The sequence below is a fragment of the Mus pahari genome, chromosome 5 (genome assembly GCF_900095145.1).
Source record: "Mus pahari chromosome 5, PAHARI_EIJ_v1.1, whole genome shotgun sequence".
NCBI classification, from domain to species: Eukaryota; Metazoa; Chordata; class Mammalia; order Rodentia; family Muridae; genus Mus; species Mus pahari.
Window position 1 is genome coordinate 25,107,126 of NC_034594.1, and position 21,935 is coordinate 25,129,060.

At 34.8% G+C, this 21,935-nt stretch overlaps 1 protein-coding gene across 2 annotated transcripts in view; it reads left to right on the top strand.

Moving 5' to 3' along the window:
* The window catches only part of Gulp1 (GULP PTB domain containing engulfment adaptor 1), a 223,998-nt gene extending 203,386 nt beyond the window's left edge, over positions 1 to 20,612 (top strand). For both annotated transcript variants that reach the window (XM_021198764.2, XM_029539389.1), the window contains 3 exons: positions 5,400 to 5,538; positions 11,727 to 11,821; positions 18,712 to 20,612. In XM_021198764.2, the coding sequence (XP_021054423.1) occupies positions 5,400 to 5,538; positions 11,727 to 11,821; positions 18,712 to 18,783 (306 nt within the window). In that variant the 3' untranslated portion in view covers positions 18,784 to 20,612. The remainder of the gene's footprint in view (positions 1 to 5,399; positions 5,539 to 11,726; positions 11,822 to 18,711) is intronic.
* The last annotated feature ends 1,323 nt before the right edge of the window (positions 20,613 to 21,935 follow it).

The following is a 21,935-nucleotide window of genomic DNA, read 5'->3' on the forward strand; positions in this document are numbered from 1 at the left end:
TAATAGCCAGAAACTGAAAACAACCCAGATGTCCCTCCACAGAGAAACAGATACATAAAATGTGGTGCATTTATACAATGGAGTACTATTCAGTCATTAAAAACAATGACTTCATGAAATTCTTAGGTAAATGATTGGAATAGAAAATATCATCCTGAGTGAGGTAACACAGTCACAAAAGAACACAATGGGGTTGACATTAGCTGAAATTCCCAACAAAGGGGAGAGGGAAGTACACTTTAAAGCTATATTTTATCTAGCAAAGTTGTATTTAGAATGGGACATTTTTCCTGTTTAATAACCTGTGCCACTAATAATCTTCATTAATGAATGTATTTTATTCACACTAAGTTTAACTTAAAACATGGTTATGTGAGTTGGACCCAATTGTGAAACAAGTAAACTGTTGCAAGAATTTTGAACAATTTTCATCATATATATATATATATATATATATATATATATATATATGTATATATAGACTTAATATCATAATGGTTTCCCAGTTCATCACCATGAAGAAGAATGCTTCAAAGTAGCATGCTCTAGAAGTTGGTCATTTTTTCTTTTACTGTAAACTCATGTTTTTCTTTGCTCTGTGTTGAGAGAGTTCGTATAACCATTGCTTGACAGCATTGATAACAGTCAGCTGCTATGGCTGAGCAAAGAAAGCTTGGCGACTCCTGAGTACAGACAGTGTGCTCAGTGGGCTCGGAGCCTCCTAAGGTCCAAGCTTTCTAATGTCCAAGCCATCTTAGTATAATCTTTCTTATTTTTTTCTTCACTATATACTCTACTGAAGGGTTTTGTGATATTGTGTTTTGGCTTATTTACTTCCCTCTTCTCAAAATACAGAACAATGGCTCAAATTCATTCTGCTTTGACTCTAAAAATGCAAAATGCTGCACACACTCTTTAAAGCTATATTAAAATGCTAAGTACAGTCCTGCTATATAAAACAAAGTGTGACAGAGGCTATTTTTTGAGGGCGTTTTGAGTAGTTGTTTCTAAAATTTATCAGGCCATGTTTTGGTTTAGCCTTTGAGTTGCCAAAGGAATAAAGTAAACACATTAGCATTTTGCATGCAAACCCAAAGAATGTTCACCAATTTCCTTTCTTGGAGGACAGAAGTCTAAAGCCTTATCATTGAAGAGGGAGATTTAGGAGGATCAAATGGATTGGGGACACAGTCACAAAACTGCTCCCTCTTCAGCAGATCTTACAAATTTGTCTCAAGGCAGACACTGTCTTGCACAAACACTGGGTACCTGAGAAAAGACGGAGTCAGTCCTGAGGTTAGAAATGAGCAAGATTACTTTTTCATAACTGCAATTTTGCTACTGTTATGAATCATAATGTAAATATTTGATATACAGGATATCTGATATATCTGATACACATCTGCTGTGAAATGGTACTTTGACTGTTAAAGGGGTTGCAACCTACAGATTGAGAACCACTATTGCAGAGTGTGCAATGGCTTTTCTCACCACACTTAAATGATGTGTGAAAAAGAACATAGACAATTTTTGATTCATAGAAGACAGTCAATTCAGAAATATTCTAGAATTCTAAAATTTAGATAAAATTAAGTGATGACATTAAAATATGAATTTATGAGAGTTCTGATCTACTAGTTTTGAAAATATTGTTATAGGCTCTTGTTAACCTCCTTTGGTTCTTCCAGTACAGTTTTAATTAAAAGGAATTCCATTATTTCTTCCCTCCTTTTCCTCCCTTCATACTCTCTCAGGTACCCTTACTCCAGTACTTCTATGAACACCTAGTCCCTCCCATTCCCCCACTCTCAAAATGACAGTCCCTTTTTCTTTGACTGTTATTGTTACATGTATATGTGTATATATATACACATATACATATATATGTCTTCACAAATATATAAATTCAAGCTACTGAGTCCATTTTGATGTTTGTGTGTATATGGTTTGAGTGCTTTTCTTTTTAAGAGATAATTAACAAATATCTTTGCTTTTCACTTTCTATTTTACTTACACAGCAGTGAAAATAAGCTGGCATAATCCTAAGTACAGCTATATTTACTTTACTACAGTAAAAATAATTTCCCACATTTCTTATTCAAAATAAAGAAATAATTTTATGTTATGTAAACTATCTAATATGAAGTACTGTCATGCTTAGGAATGTCCAGTTTTAGAGATCTGGAATGGTTCAAACTATTGAAATGAAAAAAAATGACAGCTGTGTAATAATGAAAATACAAATTGAAATGTATACTTCGGTTATTTAATAACTTGTAATTTTGGGGAGTTAACCAATTATTGTTAAGCTAGAAATAAGGTACATCTGTTCTTTCTTGTGAAACTTTAGTGTTACCTTCAAGTACACACTAGGAAAGAACACCACACGGAGTGCCCACAGAGTGCTTTAGAATTGAAATTCTGGACACTGTACATTTTTTTTTCTGTTTTGAACTCAGAAATAAAATATAAAATGCTTGCAAAATTATTAAAGAAATAGAGGCAATGGTCTATAAAGTAACTAAGGAAATACTGGACTTGATTAAGGATCTCGCTGCCCACATATGATAATATAAATAAATTTTATATACACGATTAAATTGTCATGGGATGCCAAATAATTATTCATTGCTTTCGTGCTAAATGGAACAACCCCCCGCCCCAAACAGATGTCCTCACAACTGACAATCCCAACGCACGATGTTCACAGCCCTAAATTCCACTCAGTTAGCTAAGTCATAGGTTCCTTTTACTGGCCAATGAAATAAAGCTTGATATTATCCATTATATGTATCGCCTTATTACATCAAGATTCTGGGAACCTTATGTTGGTTTCAGAAATTGGTCCTTACGCTAACATGTCATTTAGATACACTGAGAAATTTCCATTCCTTGATTTCATGGTTTGCTTTCTTCCTCTGTGTTCTCGTGGTTTGGCAATAGATGAGAGGCTGGGTTTTCTGCCATTTGGGACTAATCATCTAGGAGCAATCTGATTTCCATTTATTATATTCACATGGCAGTGGTGCTTATATTTATATCTGAGAAGAGGGTTTATTTTGCCCTCTTGGCCTCATGAACACCTTTAAGTTTGCTCCTTTATAAAATTTGGGCACAACAAGTCAATTTTTTCCTCTTGGTTCTCATGCCTAGGGACTTGCATTTTAGCTTCACTAGCTCCACAAGCTTTCAGACAAATCAAGCTATTGCCAGAAAGTTAAATGAAAAGAAATTGTAGTTTGGAGGAGTACTGTCTATTGCTGGGTAAAACAATGTCTCCCTTTCAGTGTTAGATAAAATTCTACTTTTACATAATCAACTTTGCAGCCACTGATTAGGTTTCATAAGACAATTACTACCTAAAATGTGTATTTTGTTGCAGGTAAACAAGCCTGGTTATTTATCTTTCTAGTCCTTTCTCGACCGCTCTTGAAGTCAAGCTAAGCAAGAGCACATTATGAAAACTCTCAATTACACAACAAACTAAATGTGACTCTCTAAACAAAGGAATGAAGTTTAAACATGAACATCAGTAAGGAACATTTGTGGCCCACAGGAAATGGTTACCAGATCTTGGCTACACATTCAGCATTGATGGCTGCATAGAGATGATCCAGGGACTAACCCTATAGAATGGGAAGCAAGTATGTTCTCTTTCCAGTTCTGCTGGTCAGTACATGCTCACAGCACTGAACCTATGTTTCAAGTTTTTTGTTTGTTTGTTTGTTTGTTTTTTGGTGATTTGTGACTAGGCAAATCATAGCCATTTAACTTGCATGAAATTTAAAAGAAATACAAGGTAATAGATCTCACAATTAGAAATTATACATCCACATTATCAAATCTACAAAACTGAAATAGTACTTTCCTAGTGGTTTAAGTGTTACTCTTAAGACTTATTTTTTTAAAGTAATATTTAAAAATGTACAAAGAGCAATTACCAATTGCTGAGAGTGAAACAATTAGTCCTCCCCATGAATGAGCTTGCCTGTAATAGTTATCCATTACTTAACCCTGAAAACATAGAAGAACAAGCAACACTCCAATGGACTCAGTATGCTGAACCTCTATATTGATGCAATAATAAATTTTACAATAGTTTGAGAGGAATAAGGTGATGATATGGAAGGGATATGGAAAGCATTTGAGGGAGGAGTGGAAGTAGGTATATGATGTAATTATATTTTAATTTTAAAAATCTAAATTAGATAAAGCACTGTAAAAATGAATTTTAGATGTGTGAGGCCACATGGCAATCTGGAAACTGATCAGAACAAAGCTTCCCACCCAACTCTACCCACCCTGGTGCCCCAAAACTGGGGCAGATTTCAGTTGAGTCAGGCACTCAGTTTCCCAGCTGGCCTCATACTCATGCATCTCTGCATTTTGAGCCTTGATACAAAGGTAAGGACATAGTAAGTAAAGTGTTTATGCAGAAAATATACACTAACGGACATTTTATCTAAACAGCTAATCCATCTCTTCATGCATACAACCATCCCTATGTTTGTTTTATTCTAAGAGCTCTACCATGAGCCACTCTGGGTAACATTTCCATAATCTAAGAGGAAAAGCAAAAAAAGAAAAAAACAAACAAACAAAAAAAACCAAAAACCAAATAAACTTCTATTCCTCTCTAATGAAAATATTCATCCTTTAATCAGTATGACAGTTTCTATAGGAGATAATACATATATTTTACCTTGTCTAAAGATTTTCTAATTCTCCCATCTTATATTAATTTTTGGCTGAATTTTCAGCAGATCTTAATATTCATTTTTCAATATCTTCCCAGTCTCAACCTGCATTGTATAATTTAATAGTTTGGGTATTACATTGTTAATTATTCATTTATTTTACAAGGTAGCTGTTTATTATTGAGAACGTGATGAAATTATTCGGAATAAAATGTATTGAAATGAGTATCCGTTGATACGTACTTATAAATGCAAGTTAGTATGCTCTGATTTTAAGAATACAAAAACTGAGTTTGAACACTTATAATTAAGAAAGAAGTCTATTGTGTTCAACTGTTTATTTTAAAAACCTTATGTGAAGTCCATTTCCAAATATTTGTTTTTATTGCAAGAGTTTCTAAGGTGTGAATTGTTTGTGACAGGAATGGCAATTGTTTATGATATACAAAAGCTCGGCATGCCTTGCTCACCCATCTTCAAATGTGTTCACATTATTGCTGTTAATCTGCTTTGAGAACAAACTTCTGTTGTTTTCTTTTGAGTGTTTGCTGTATTAGCTCAAACTGCATGAAACTATAGTTAGCCTTTAGAGAATGGAAAGTTATACGACTCCCCCCAGGGTTGTGTTTGTGTATTTTACATGCATATGACATTCCGGCTGGGAATATGCCTATCTTGGTCAGCACATTATCTTCATTGCAGGCCCATGGTGTGACAGTGATGTCTCCTTCCACTGACATCTTTGACATGATTCCATTTTCCCCAATATCACATCAGTCTCCAACATCTGCTCGCAATGGCACCCAGCTACCACCCATACCTAGCCGATCTTCAGAGACCAGTAAGTACTCTAAATATATCACTTTTCTTGCTATATTTGGCTGAAGAATTTTCTTTTTTTTTTTTTTTTTTTTTGCTGAAGAATTTTCAATCTTTCATATTTTGTAGAAATAAAATAGCAAGCTAACAGCTTTAATTACTGAAACATTATGCTTATATATGTTTCAGATTTGATTAAATCTATTTTGCTTTATAATTGAGAAAAGAATACTAAGCACATCCCTATTTGCAAGTTGAACCTTATATGAACAACAGTATTTTAGTACAGAGCTACTTGCCTCATATTGTGCATTTGTGTTTATGCAATATCTTAACATTGTTAAAAATAACTAGTCATAATGCAGTTATTTGTTATGTGTTTACTAGAGTAGTTTATATAGTCTTGTTGTGCATTCATAAGGCAAGTGGAACAATATGTAGAGAGTGAAAATTCTATAGTTTCTATTCTATAATGTATATAGTGTTATGTAAGGGGTTTGTCTTTGAGATACTAAATATCTAAAAATATTTTTTCATATATATCTTCTATATATCTGCAAAAAAAAAAAAAGATTAAAATCTCTCCTTGGTATATAGAAAGCATTCAGAAGATACTCTTCGTCTGGGTCTGAGTATGTGTCTTAGTCAGGGTTTCTATGCCTGCACAAACATCATGACCAAGAAGCAGTTGGGGAGGAAAGGATTTATCAGTTTACATTTCCACATTGCTGTTCATCAGCAAAGGAAGTCAGGACTGGAACTCAAGCAGGTCAGGAAGCAGGAGCTAAAGGCCTGGGTGGATGTTACTTACTGGCTTGCTTCCCCTGGCTTGCCCAGCTTGCTTTCTTATAAAACCCAGGACTACCAGCCCAGGGATGGCACCACCCACAAGGGGCCCTCCCACCCTTGATCACTAATTGAGAAAATGTCTTACAGCTGGATCTCATGGAGGCATTTCCTGAAGGGAGGCTCCTTTTTCTGTGATAACTCCAGCTTGTGTCAAGTTGACACACAAAACCAGCCAGTAGGTTGTTAATTTGACAGACGACAAACATATCAGTATTAAGCCTTAACCCTTACTTTCTATAAATGTCAGCTCACTGGAATTTTTCAAAATACCAACTCAGAATGAGCATATATGACGAACGAGATTTGTTTTTCCCTTTGCACTAAAACCCCCATAGCACACAAAGCAAAAAATAGATATTCTGGTTTACTTTTCATTGCTGTGATAAACACCATGACCAAAAACACCTTGGGGAGGTAATGAATTATTTCAGGGGAAGTCAGGACAGGAGCTCAAGGCAGGGACAAAGCAGAGATCACATATGGATGAACAGTGCTCACTGACTTCCTCCCTGGCTCATACTCTTAACAGCCTAAATCCACTTGTTCACAGTGGACTGGGCCCTCTTAAATCAATTACCAATGAGAAACATGTCACTCACATGCCCACAGTCTAGAATGAAGGAGGAAGCCCCACGATTGGAGAGTATTTCTTCCTAGATGTGTCTAGCCAGCAACCAAGATCTCATGGAGGCATTTCCTGAAGGGAGGCTCCTTTCAGATGTTAGAGAAGGGATCCTTGTACATATTACAAAGACTAGGAGAATAAACCAATACAGATATATAAAAAAAGTACGGAGATTTCTCAAAAAAGCTAAAACAAAGTACTGCCATGCAATCCAACTATTTTAATACCTGCTGTGTGTCTAAAGGAAGTGATACCGGCCTGTACCAGACTGTACCAAACATAATGCTTAATTGTCAATAAGTAGAAAGAAACAAAGTTCTTTTGTTTGTTTTGTTGCTTGGTTTTGTTGTTAGTTTTGTTTTGTTTGTTTGTGTTTTTTTTTTGTTTTTGTTTTTGTTGTTTGGCTAGTGACTCTTGCACTGTTTCTGTCCCCTGTTCTGCAATGTTCCCTGAGCCTTGGGTATGAAAGTGAGAGTGTCTCATAGATGTATCCACTGGGACTGGACTCCAAAATTCTGTGGTCTGAGTGGTTTTCTGTTGTAAAGAGAAGTTTTGAAACCTAACAAACTACTCTGCTAGTGAAGTTTTGGTTATTGGAGGAGAATCTACAATTATTAAATTTTAAAACCAGCATAAACCCTAGCAGCAATCTATAAGCATTTGTTCTTATACCCACAGATAAGGATAGCCTTGACCCCTCTCAAGAAATCTTTGGCCATTCTTTGGTGACAGAAGTAATACTTATTTTCAAGTGTTTGTAGGGTGCTACTTAAAGTACATATAGATAGCTGTTTAAAGTGTGTATAAGCATGGAATGGATTCTTTAAAAATAAATTTGGGGATTATAATGTATTTATATCTTTTCCTCCCTTCCTTTCCTCTCCAAACCTGCTATATACCCCCTCTTGTTCTTGTTCAAACCCTTGATTTATTAATTGTTACATGTGTATGCGTGTCCATGTGCACAGACATGTGTATTCCTAAATAAAAATTTCCCAGTCAGTATAATGTTACATATGTTTAGGATTTACCATTGGTTACAGGATAACCAATTGCTGTCCTCATCCTTCAGGATGTTAAAATAAAAATCTGTTTCTTATATTTGAGGACTCCTATTAAAAAGTTGGTTCAGTGTGATGTACAAAATATTACATCATTTCATGCTGCCCAATATAAACTGTCTTGAATTTTTTTTGTTAAAAGTGAGATTCGAGTTTATGAACTACAAGTAAAGAGCTAACTTACAAATTTTGCATGCTTCTTATGCCATTCTGTTGTGAGAAAGCAACAAATGGAATTAAAGAAATCTCATATGCAATTATACTAAGGTTAGTAAATTCTACAATAGCATATCAGTGTTGTAATAGGTCAATGATTAAATATTAGTAATGTTGTTGTCAAGAAGTTACACCAAAGACACAGAAAATACTCTAGAAATCTACTCATGGCCACAGACATTGTGCCATTATGACTTTGGTGAGACAGGGTGTTACTCTAGCCAAAGCTAGTTTTGAACTTTTTAGAATTGCCCCTACCTCCAGGGAGTGTATCACAGATATGAACCACTATTCATGACAAAAAAATGTTTAATATTAGCATTATTGACTATTTGAAGATGTTACACAACATGTTCTGATCATATTTACCCATCTCCTGCCTTCAACTCTTCCCAGATTCAGTTCCAACTCCCTAACTTTTCTCAACTTCATGGCCTCCTCCTCCTATTCATATAATTCATCCAGCAAAATTTGTGTTGCTCTTAGAAGTGTGGGTCCATTCACAGAAGATACACCCTATACGAAAACTGGCTCTCGCATACCTAGAAGTCAACAGATATAAATAATTCCTCAACTAGAAGTCAGGAGCTCATGAACCCCTTTCTTGTCCATGCTGAAGTGTTAACTTGCTTGATGTTGAGCAGAACATCCCAGCTAATGGTAATTTATGAGTACAGTGATTCCATCACATCTGCACGACACTGCTATGTCCCACTCCTTCCTAATCTATGGACAGTCTTTCTATCTCCTCTTCCAAAATTCTTCCTAGCTTTGAGAGATGGATCACTTAGATACCTCATTTGTGGATGAGTACTATTAGGGATAGAACTATTAGGAGATAAAGTCTTCCTCAAGTAGGTGTGGCTTTGTTGGGAGTGTGTCACTATGGAGGCAGGCTTTGAGCTATGTTGAATCTATGCCCAGTGTGACACACAGTCACTTCCTACTGCCTGCAGATCAAGATGTACAACTCTGAGCTACCGCTCCAAGACCATGTCAGCCTACATATCTTCCATGACAATAATGACTAAACCTTTAAACTGTAAGCCAGCCCCAATTAAATGTTTTCCTTTGTAAGAGTTGCCACATTTATGGTGGGTTTTTTTTTTTTTCACAAAAATAAAACTATAACCAAGACAGAGGTTGGTAGCAGGGACTGAGGTATTGCTGTGACAGGCATGACTGTGCTTTTATTTGGAAGCATGTAGAGATTGGGATTTTGGATTAGAAAAGCAGTTGGATGCTTCAAATAAGTCTTAATGGGCTATGGAAGACAGTACTGCTGAGCTGATTTGTGGGTGCCTGGCTCAAGAGGCTTCAGAGAAGAACAGTGTTAATATGAAGTCTAGAGACTATTCCTGTAATATTTTGGTGAGAATGTGGCTGCTCCTTTGCCTTGTCTGAAAACTTTACCTCAGGCTAAACTGAGGAGTTCTGAATTAGTTGTGTTGCAGAAAAATTTCAGAACATCTTAGTATTGTTTCTGTCATGTGGTTACTACTGTACACTCTTAATGCAGCTCTAGTGAGAAGGAGAAAGTTGCTCAAAGAGAAATAAAAAATGTATAATTCAAGGAGAAAAGGGACATCATGAATTAGAATGGATCTAAATCCTGTGTTCAAGGAGATAAACAGATTAAAGAAAAACCTCATGCTAAATGCAATAAAAGGAGTGGGGGAACTCAGGGCAAGACCACACCCAGCTAAGCTTCCAACATATCAAAAGAGATGAAAAAAAAAACACTTAGAGCCGTGTGTGGTGGTGCACATACCTCTAATCCTACCACTGCAGAGACAAAGGCAAGCAGATAGCTGAGCTCAAGGCCAGCCTGGTCTATAGAGCAAGTTCCCAGACAACCAATCTTAGGAAATAAAGGAATCCATCAGAGAGAGAGAGAGAGAGAGAGAGAGAGAGAGAGAGAGAGAGAGAGAGAAAACGAGAACTGGTGAAGATGTCATTGACTATGGGGGCTATGTTCTGGCCCCAGCAAGCAACAGAACTTGGCAAATTTGGCCACTTGGTTTTGTCTTTAGGGTCAAGATAGAAGAGGGAGTTTTGGATTCTCCCTCCATAGCTAAGTAAAGCTGCCGAGAGCAGGCATGTGTCAGGGTGTTCCTTCATGTAGACCCAGAGAAGCCATTGCATGGACCTGTGCCCATATATGCTGAAAAGTATGTGATCTGTGATCTGCTTTTTTACTTTACCTTATAGGAGAGTACAGTTAAGAGCTTGCACGAGTCTCAGAAGAGACTTTGAACTTTGGACTTTTAAACAGGGTTGAGATTGAAAGAAACTATAGGGACTTTTGAAGTTGGACTGAATAAAATTCTGCATTATGCTGTACGTACAAGTTTGGGGGGGAGGAGTAGAATGTGGTGGTTTAGCCCCCACTGAATCCTTGGCCTCCAGGGAATGACACTGTAAGGAGTGAGGCCTTGCTGGAGGAAATGGGTCACTTTCGGGCAGTCTTGGAGGTCTCCTCTGCTCAAGCTATGTCGATTGTGGTACATAGTCACCTTCTACTGGCTACAGATAGAGATGCAGCACTCTCAGCTACTCCTCCAGCACCATGTCCGCTCGCATACCGCCACGCTTCATGCCACGATGACAATAGACTAGACCTCTGAAGTGTAAGCCTGCCCGAACTAAATGTTTTGTTTTGTTTTGTTTTGTTTCCATAAGAATTGCCATGCTTGTGGTGTTTCTTCACAAACATAAAACCCTAACTAAGATGGTATAGTGGCATTTCTTCTTTTTGGGAGGGGGCAACTACTGGACACCCCTGATAAACTTCTCAGGTAGATATTGCTTATTTGATATTGGGTTTTATATTTGTCAATCTGTGGTGCCTGGAAGGAACCTTATCCTCTGCGTTGCATAACTGCAATTAAACTCATGTATATGAACACAGAATTAAACACATGAAGCTTATAAAATAATAGGGTTCAACGTGACTTTTTTATGCTTCTTCCAACCCTCCTTCTTCCCCTACTCTCTCACTCCTCTCCCTCCCTAAACTTCCTTCTGCAAATTCTTTCATATCACCTATGTTCACCACTACTCCCTTCCCTTAAGATCTTTCTTCACTTTCCTCAGCAATAATCCATTCTTAGCTTCCTAGTTGCTTCAGATACCCCCAAGTTAAAAATACAACTACAAATATTTGACACCAATATTCACATGTGAATAAGAATATATGACACTTGTTCATGGCAATACTGTCCCCAAATGTGACTGAATCCGTCTTGCCAGAGAATTTTTAATATCACAAAATATATTTTTCCTTTCTTGACTCAAGAATAAACAGCACAAAATGCATATATCCGTAGCTCACTTGATCCTGTGAATACTTATATTAATATAATAATTAAATTCATACTTCCAAGTTATACTCCTGGTTTTGGTCTATCTCAACTAATGTTTCATCATCTCTCTTACCAAGTGTTTTCTTCCTTACAGAACGGGACCTTTTTGGAGCTGAACCTTTTGACCCATTTAACTGTGGATCAGGGGACTTCCCTCCTGATATTCAGTCCAAATTAGATGAGATGCAGGTGACTATTTTAATGGATTGTTTATTTATTTTAATCTGGAACAACAACAATGAAATGTTTGTACCAAAACTCTCTCCTTTGTTGCTATAAAGGTGTGCTTAAAGCAGTTAGACTAAAAATAACTACACTTACTCTTTAGAACAGTTACACATGCTAAGGACTGTTTCTTTCTTTCTTTCTTTGAATGAATCAATACACAATAGAAAGAAGATGGTTATTTTTAATACAAACGACAGAATTGTATTTTTAAATACTTACAGTAAATGTTTTATTCTGAAGCAGGTGGAGAAACACAGATCAAGCTTACAACTTAATCTCATTTTCTATTACATTTTAATCATTTTTTCTTTTGTTAGATATTTTCTTTATTTATATTTCAAATGTCTCCCTTTCCTGGTCTCCCTCCAAAAACGCCCTACACTTATCCCCCTCCCCCTGCTCCTCAACCCACCCACTGGCTCTGGCATTACCCTACACTGGGGCATAGAACCTTCACAGGACCACGGGCCTCTTCTCCCATTGATGACTGACTAGGCCATACTCTGCTGCATATGTAGCTGGAGCCAGGAGTCCCACCATGGGTACTCTTTAATTGGTGGTTTAGTCCCTGGGAGCTCTGGGAGCAGTGGTTAGTTCATACTGTTGTTCCTCCTATGGGGCTATAAACCCCTTCCGGAATTTAAAGCCATTGTAATACAATTGTAATGCTTTTGTCTCAGTCTGAACAGTTCTGAATTTCAAAATTTTAAAGGAATTGTAAGAGGGAAAATCTTTGTAAGACTAGCTTTTTTAAATTTATTTTTATTTTATTTTTATTTTTTTTGGAGAAGAAGCATTGTAAATTGGGTCATGACTCCTTGACTTTTGAGAAGGCAAATACCAGTGGCAACTTCTTTAGGAGGTTGATCAAGTGTCTTTAAATTTTTCTGTCAGTTGAAAGAAAGTGTTTTTTTAAAGCTTTATAGATTTTTCCATTAGTGGAAAGATTGTCATACTTCGATTGGAATAACGGCTTCTCTTTATATTTGCCCTCCTTGTTTGACTAAAACAATTTTGTCTTTTTTTACATCACAAATATTCATAACTGATAAAATTCAGAACTTGGAACTGAATGAGCAGAGATAGTTGAGACATGAAAGTGAGGAGGTTGCGTTATTTCTGTTTGTTGTCCTGATTAACTCTCCTTTGAACTGCACCCCCCCCACACACACACCTACCCCCAAACCAGAGAATAAACTGTGATCTAAAGCTGGTGAGCACACTCCTTTCCCGGAGATAATATAAATATCCTTCCACTCAGATAAAATGATATAATGCTGCCTTTTCTAATTATTACGTGCTTATCTTTTTTTTTGTTCTATATTTACTAATATGGCTGCATTTAAAAGGTTGATTTAAAACATGCCTTGATGTTTTCAAAGAATGTATCAGCATTTTTCAAATTCAATCACTTCCTATTTTTTCCCAAAATTTTATTAAATTTACTAAATTACTAAATTTACTAAATGATATTTACTAAAATGATATTTTTAAAGTATTCTGAAAAAAATTCATTGATGACTGTCTTAGTCAGGGTTTCTATTCCTGTATAAACATCATGACCAAGAAGCAAGTTGGGGAGGAAAGGGTTTATTCAACTTACATTTCTACATTGCTGTTCATCACTGAAAGAAGTCAGGACTGGAACTCAAGCAGGTCAGGAAGCAGGAGCTGATGCAGAGGCCATGGAGGGATGTTACTTACTGGCTTGCTTCCCCTGGCTTGCTCAGACTGCTCTCTTATAGAACCCAAGACTACCAGCCCAGAGATAGCCCTGCACACAAGGGGACCTCCCCTCTTGATCACTAATTGAGAAAAAGCCTTACAGCTGTATCTCATGGAGGCATTTCCCCAACTGAAGCTCCTTTCTCTGTGATAACTCCAGCTGTGTCAAGTTGACACAAAACTAGCCAGTATAATGACTGAGCCATATAATTTTTATAATCATCATAACATCAACAAAGTTCACATTAAAATGTTTAGTTAAAATAAGATGTATAGCATTTTGGGGTAAAACAAAAACCACCCAATCAACCTCTGTGAATCCCAAGTGGAGTATGCTGAATAGGAATGATCTCTCACCTTTACAGTTCAGTGACTGAAAACTGCACTTAAAAGTGACTGCTTGATGAGACATAATACTGTATCTGTCCTCTGAATTATTTTCCTTTGTTGTCATCTGTGCTCATCTGAATGAGCTTCCTGGGACCATGCCTGTAGAACATGATCTTGGGAGCTGGGAGGCATAGCAGCTCTCAGGCTGATTCGGATCATGAAGACTTCCCATGAAGGCTTTTTGTTTTTAATAGTAAACTTAAGGCTTGAACAAGGTTTCAAGGATAAACGTTCACCTACAGACTTTTGACCACACCAAGTTTGAGAAATGTGGTACAAGAGTGATGTAGAAATGTGATAATCAGGTTATCTTGAGTGAGACCCAATGCTTTTGATTTTCAGGTTTCTAATACACTTCTTAATGTCTTTTTTATCCTCCTGCTTTCACGGTGGGTAGCGCCAGAGATGGTTGGTATCACATTTCATAATTTAAAGAGCTAACAAACTCTTTAAGAGCTAAAATATTTGTATTTGCATGTTTTGCTTAATATCTATTCAAACAAGTTTCATATGGTTGTATGTGAATAGGTCAATGTGTTTAAAGAAGTTTTATAGCTCAGATCTTCAAGTTAATATTTCAATTATTGTCAATATTTCACAATTCACTTTATTGTGTGTTTGTGTTAGTCCAAGACTTACTTACAAGGTCCCCTTAAATATAGTAAAATAATATTTCATTAATTCATAGTCTACAATGATCCTAATTAATCTAATGTGTACATATGGCTACTCTATCTTTATATATTGTGTAAAATACTGATGTAGTATAATAAGCAAAGTAAATAATGTAATATATTATATGACATTATTGGTAAACTTTGCAAAATATTTAGTTTTCATTTTTATTATAGAGGATTAAAACTAAATTATTACTAAGTTTCAGTACCGACTTTGAAATTTTAGGAATGTCTATTACATGTAAAAATTAAAGCAGAAATATTAAGCCATATCTTATTTCAAATAGTTGAGCAATTTCTTTTTAAAAATCAATCATATAGTTATTTGATATGATATAATTTAAACTGTAAGGTACATGTCTTTCTCAGATAAAGGAATGAGATAGTATTATGAATTGCAAAGATGAACTAGAAGTTGAGGGGAATAACTCAGTTGGCAAAGTGGTTACCATGCAAACACAAGAATCTTAGTTTCAGAACCCACAAAAAAAAAAATCCAGGGTAATTCCATCACTACAAAGATAGAGACAGGATATTTCCTGGGGTATGTTGGCTAGACAATATAGCCTACCTGGGAAGTTTCAAGCCAATGACATGGAAGACATTCCTAAAAATCACAGTCAGCCTTCATCTCTGGCATCCATATATGCATGTACACTCATACTTGCACAACACATACAACTGCACCACAGGAATATACAAATCTCATACCTACATGAACATGCATACTCACACAAACATGCACACATGCATAAAACATTGTTATTTGTTTTCAAACAATAGCAAGTCTAAAAAGGACAAAAGAACTGTACACAAATATCAAGTCAACTGCTTAAAAATTTGGGAGCCTATGTATAAATGAAATACAAGCAATACCTCCAGGCCAACGTCTCAAGGAGGTTGATGGCATTTCTGGGGAATGATGTCCAAAATTGGTCTCTACCTTCCATATGTATTCATAAACATGTGCATGCAAACCTATATAGACACATGCACCTACATGCATCTGTATACTTAAAGGAGCAGACCAATGACTGGGAAGCCAAACACCCACTGCATGAATAATAAGCCCTGACTCAGAGAAAAGATCCATATAATTAACCCATGTGTGAATGTAATCAAAGTAGACACGCAAATAATTTTTTTAATCTAAGTGCCAGTTTTAATTAACAGACAATTTTTAAAATAAACAGTATGAATGAAATGGAGGAGAAGCATGAAGTCTAAATACTTGCTAGATCAAGGTTGGATCATAACTTATCATCTCTACAGGAAGTCATACTAATTTGTTACTAAGCTTATACTAATATTTGCATTTATATTTTCTATACTAATTAAAACATGAATATGAAAAAATAATTATAAATGTTTTAAATTTTTATACATGAAATTATGTTGTTGGCCTTACTCATGATAGTAAAGTAATTGTAATAAATTGATACTATAAATATTAATACTTTGTTGTAGTCAGAATAAAATAGCTTGATTAGAAATCTAAAGTAAAAAGTTCTTTTAGACAATAGAATAGAAAAAATATAGATAATATATTTTATAAAAAAAAATGCTTCTGCCCTCCTGAAATTTGAAGAGATACTTAAGGGTTCACCTCATTATCTGAGCATTTAGGCCATAGGAGTTCTGTTTTCTTTCTGTTTCTCTGTTTCAAAACAGAAAACTACAGTTCAGCAAGTTGTTTCATATGAAAGGAGTATGATTAATGTTTTAACTAATTATGAAGTAATTCTGTCATGAAACTAGTCCTAAATTACATTAAATATGTAAGTCCTATGTTTATGAGACTGACGTACTGCACTAAGGAGACTCTTTAAGTCACATTTTGAAGTAGAGATTTAAAGATTCAGGAGATAAGTCAAAATTTATTACATCATGAAATAAAAATAAAACTGCTGAAGAAAGGTTGATAAATGTACAGGGAGTTTTATTTCAGGAGGAAAGAAAACCAGTGAGCCTACAAGAACATATCTCTTAGTTGATGATTAGGTTAAGCTAAGCAATTCACAGTAGCAGTGGTATTCTAAGTAGTTTGCAAGCACTTTTTTTTTTAATCATCTATTTATCATCGTCTATTATTCAAAATATGCTAGATAATGAAAATGTACAAGTCTTCAGATAGAAAAAAGATATTTGAAAAATAGTATTATTTTAGTATTCACTTTTAAATCTATTTACTATTCACAAATGCACATTTCTTATAATACAGGCTTTAAACATGATTAATAATGACTATGACCATTACCCAGTTGAATATGATTTGCATCTAAATGGTGGGAAGAAGTTTATAAACATTTCTAGTACTAACACTGCTATGTAGTCTGTGTGCAACAAACATAATGAGGGTCTCTGACTATAGATGTGATTTCTTCTGTATATAATAATATTTGTATTATACAACTATAAATATATTAAATGCTAATTGTAAATGAAAGTAATGAGGTACTTTCACAGTGGCTCCTAAAGAAACCTACAATGTGACCTGTATTTCCACTGATTAACACATATATGTGCTTCTTTGTTAGCCAATGTGCATTGATTAAGAGGCAAGATGAGGTTGCAGAAAGATTGGAGTATCAGAGACAGTTTATAATTTGTTTCTTTGAAAAGGAGGAAAAAAGCCAGGTGTAATGGCACAGTCCTTCAATCTCAGAATCCAGAAGGCAGAGTCAGGTCGATCTCTGAGTTCAAGGTTACCCTAGTCTACGAGTGAGTTCCAGGACAACCAGGGTTATTCATAGAAACCCTGCCTCAAAAACCCAAACCAAACCAAACATCAGTTCTGTCTCCAACCAAGTAACAAAAAAGAAAGATGGAACAATGAAAGGAGAGAAAGGTAAAGAGAGAGGATTATTCTCTTAACATTCAATGATTAAATGGCATCTTACCCTCAAAAACATGCTAGGGGATCAGAAGTTAAAGGCAAGACTATCAAATTTATATATATATATATATATATATATATATATATATATATATATATATATATGTTAGACAGTTGATTCATAGATTGATAGATAGATGATAGGTAGATTAGATGATAGATAGATCAAAAATTACAATAAAAGGAGGCCATGAATTTGAAAGAGGTGGTATATTAAGGCTTTACAGGGAGAAAAGGAATGGAGAATTGATGTAATTATTGTTTATAATTTCAAAACTAAAATAATAGCAAAAATGTTTGGAAAGAAAATGTAGCAACAGAACTGCTGGGCAGCTTTCAGATGGTATAGTGGTCCATGGTCCTACATCCTGATAGTAGTATGGCGCTGTCTTTGCAAAAGTGTTTTACCCAGGATGTGGACTGTTGTAGCCAGAAGGTAAATATGAATGTTATCAGGCTTCTGTGAACTCACTCATAGAGAGTCTGGACAAGTAACTTACTGTTTACTCTTGCAGAGGACCTGAGTTCAATTTCCAGCATTGACAAAAATGACTCATTTGCAAATCAAAAATGGAACTATCTACAACTACAGTTCCAGAACATGCAGACATCTTTTAGTCTTCTGGTTATAAACCTACATGCACACACAAATACACATTCATACACACACACACACACACACAATTTTTAAAACTAGTAATAAATTATAGTAAAATGAAGTATTAAAAATGTCTACTACAGAGCCGGGCATGGTGGCGCATGCCTTTAATCCCAGCATTTGGGAGGCAGAGGCAGGCGGATTTCTGAGTTCGAGGCCAGCCTGGTCTACAGAGTGAGTTGCAGGACAGCCAGGGCTATACAGAGAAACCCTGTCTCAAAACCCCCAACCTCAAAAAAAAAAAAAAAAAAAAAAAAAAACTCTACTACAAAAAAAAAAAAAAAAAAAACTCTACTACAAAAAATAGATGTCTTAAGACAGAAAAATGTCCCATAGTATAAAAGAACTCATAGAATTTTATGTGTGAAATTTTCATAAGCCAAAATTTGAATTTACGTTAAACATAAATATTATAACTTTGTTTATAATAACTTTTGCTTATTGATATGATTATGTGATTTTTTCATTATTGTTTATACTTTAACAATTTTATTCTATTTCACAGGAGGGGTTCAAAATGGGACTAACTCTTGAAGGAACCGTGTTTTGTCTCGACCCATTAGACAGCAGGTGCTGACGTCATGAATAAGTGATTCTGATATGCTTAATTTGTTTATTTACATATATATCATTCATTATTTTAAGACAGCTATTATACTTGTGCCAATATATTTTTGAATATCTAAATGTTTTTAGATCTGTTGAAGTAACAGTCTCCTCACTTTCACTGTTGATTTATCTTTTATTTTAAACAGGACTTAGTATAATGTATATTGGATTTTATGTTCCCTTTTACATTATGGGTGAATTTATAATTGAAAAACAGATTTTCCTGCCTTGTCTGAATTTTAAACTATCATTACCTTGACATTAATGCTCATTCTCTAGGACATTAGTTCATTATCCTTTTCCCAAAAAGCCATACCTTGATATCGTCCACATATCTGAAGAGACAGGCCAATATGCATGTTCTATTTTGACAACAATAAACAGGCTGCCAGTGATTAGCTCTATGTAATTTTGTGAATAAAACCCTAAAGTTTAGCTATTATGCTACAAATTTACTAAATTCTATCTGGTAAAATGAGAATATATGTTTTAGTAGTAATCACAAAAAATATATTTAAAATAGTAAATATTAAATAATAATTTCAGTCATTTAAGTTATATTCTAAACATGCTTAACTTGTCTCAAAAGTAACAATTGAGGAAACATTGCTTCTTTGCAAAACTTAAAATTTCATTTCTAATGTGCTGTCATATTAGTTTATCACTGGGCTAACATCTGCTCTGGTATTTTAAGAAATGAAGTTTTTGCTTTCTACAGATGTGATGCCTATTGCCCGTTTTTATGTTACCAATACTCTGTAGTTATTGTCTGATGTAGTATTTCTCTCATTAGTCTTATACCTCAATGCCATACTAATTTTCATCCTTTAAAATTTTGGTGGGATATTTTATTTAATTTTAAGAAAATCTAGCAATTTTAATTTTCATTTGCTCTGTTAAAGTCAGAATTTCATTTTTCACACACACACACACACACACACACAAAAAAAAAAAAAAAAAAAAAACCTCATCAGCTTCATCATGAACATAAGCAATTAAACTCTTTAGCACTCATTCTGATGTACTAATGAACCTACCCTTTGAAAACATGTGCTTCCACAACATTTGCCCATGATATAAAATACTACCAGTGCAGAAAAAAATTATTGTTGAAAGTTCTGATGTAGTTTATCACAATAAAAGAAAAATAAAGTAATGAAAATATGGGTTTAGTTTGTGAGAATTTTATCAAAACTAATTGGATATGTTACTCCTGGAGTTTTATGGAAGTGTTAAATGTACTTTTTCATTAGGAGCAGAGCAGAAATCAAATGTGCTTATGGAATTTTGTGTTTGAATGATTATGCCCTATGGCATACATATGGCATTCCTGCTTATTATGTTCTGTTATACCTGCTAAGTTAGATCTTAATTAACAGGTACTGTGTATTTCATCAGGAAGTCTTTGTAGTTCTAGATACTCAGCTAGTATTTTGGAATTTGTATAATGAGAATGTTTAGAAGCCATCTATATGGCTTTTTTAAAAACAGAATTTGTTATTTTTATTGTACTTTTAAAAGCTTTATGTAATAGGTATATATTTAGCAAACATTTAGTATCAATTGTAACACAATAGAATACTAAGATGATATTTGCACATTTATGATATGTTACTTACCAGTTTTTAGTGGTGACCTGTTCTGCTACTGGCATGATCAAATAGTAGATAGAATTGGTCATTAATATGAACATTAACTTCACCAGTGAATTTTTACGAAGACATGATTGGAAATTTAATTTCTATGTAGACTCAATGATATGTATGATTTTGCTGAGAATAAAAGATTTTAAATAAATTAAATTGCACGATATGCTCACTTAATAATCTACAAATATATTCTAATGCTACATATTTAATTTTTATTTACAAGTTGGACCTGGGAAGAGGGAGAGGGAGAGTTTAACTTGTGTCTTATCCTCAGCCCACACACATCTCCATTTCATGAGTAAATCTGGCTCAGTTGTGGGAACATGGATTTGGTGCTGATGATGGCTTATTTTAGCAGAAACATCTGATGCAATAATTGTATAAAGATCACTTTTCAAAATTGATTGTTCCTTTAGAGTGATTTGGCTGATAGTCTTCTAAGTGAACTTTATAGTAAGACTGTCACATATTGTACAATCTGGAAGAATTTTGATCCTCTCCAAAACAGGGTTTAAACATATGGGTCTCATCTACATTGCCTTTGAAAACCAAATTATGCATCAATTTATTCAATAAAATCTATATATCATTACATTATCTTATTACATATGTAATATAGGTGGGAAATATTTAGGAAATTTGTTAATATATATTAAGCTGACAGAATTCTTAATTTCAAAAGAAAGTGTGTGTGTGTTTGTGTGTGTGTGTGTGTGTGTGTGTGTGTGTGTGTATGTGTGTGTATGCACATATGGGTTAATAAATTAAAAGCAATTTATTTATCAAAATGTCACATAATCCTGTAACTTCTGTAGGAGCACAGACAATAAACTAGGCTTAAATTTGGTTACCTTGAACTGGCTGATGTCAGATACGCCATAACAGGTTTAGCTGGACAGGACACTAAAGATTTTTTTCTTATTTATTTTTAGTTCTTGCAGTAGATTGGAGTTTTTTTTTTTTCCTAATGTAGGCCTAAAAATGGTTCTTGAGCAAAGATGCCTGCCACCTAGTTTGATGACCTCAGTTACATATCTGAAAGGGCAATGGAAGTCAATTCTTCTAAGCTGTACTGTGACCTTCACATGTATGCTATACCCATGTGCCTGCCCCTGTGTACACAGGCAGATACACATAAAAATGTAAAATTAGTTGTTAAAATATCTTTAAAAAACTTTAATCATATAATGTAAATTCACACTGACGTGGATGTTCTGACATCTTTATGGTGTTGCATTTCTAAATGCTGCTACATATCACCTTTTTGTTACTCCCATAACTGAAACAAATATTGCCCATTAATACTTTTTCTGTGCCAGTATTTCCATCTATAGTTTCAACGTCAATATTTACTCAAGATTTTGGATGTCAGCCTCTGTTAAATTACTTGCAGGGTCTTGGATTGATTTTACATTTTGACAACTTAAATCTGAGAACCCACCTAAACTACCCCCTATGCAAACAGCTAGGG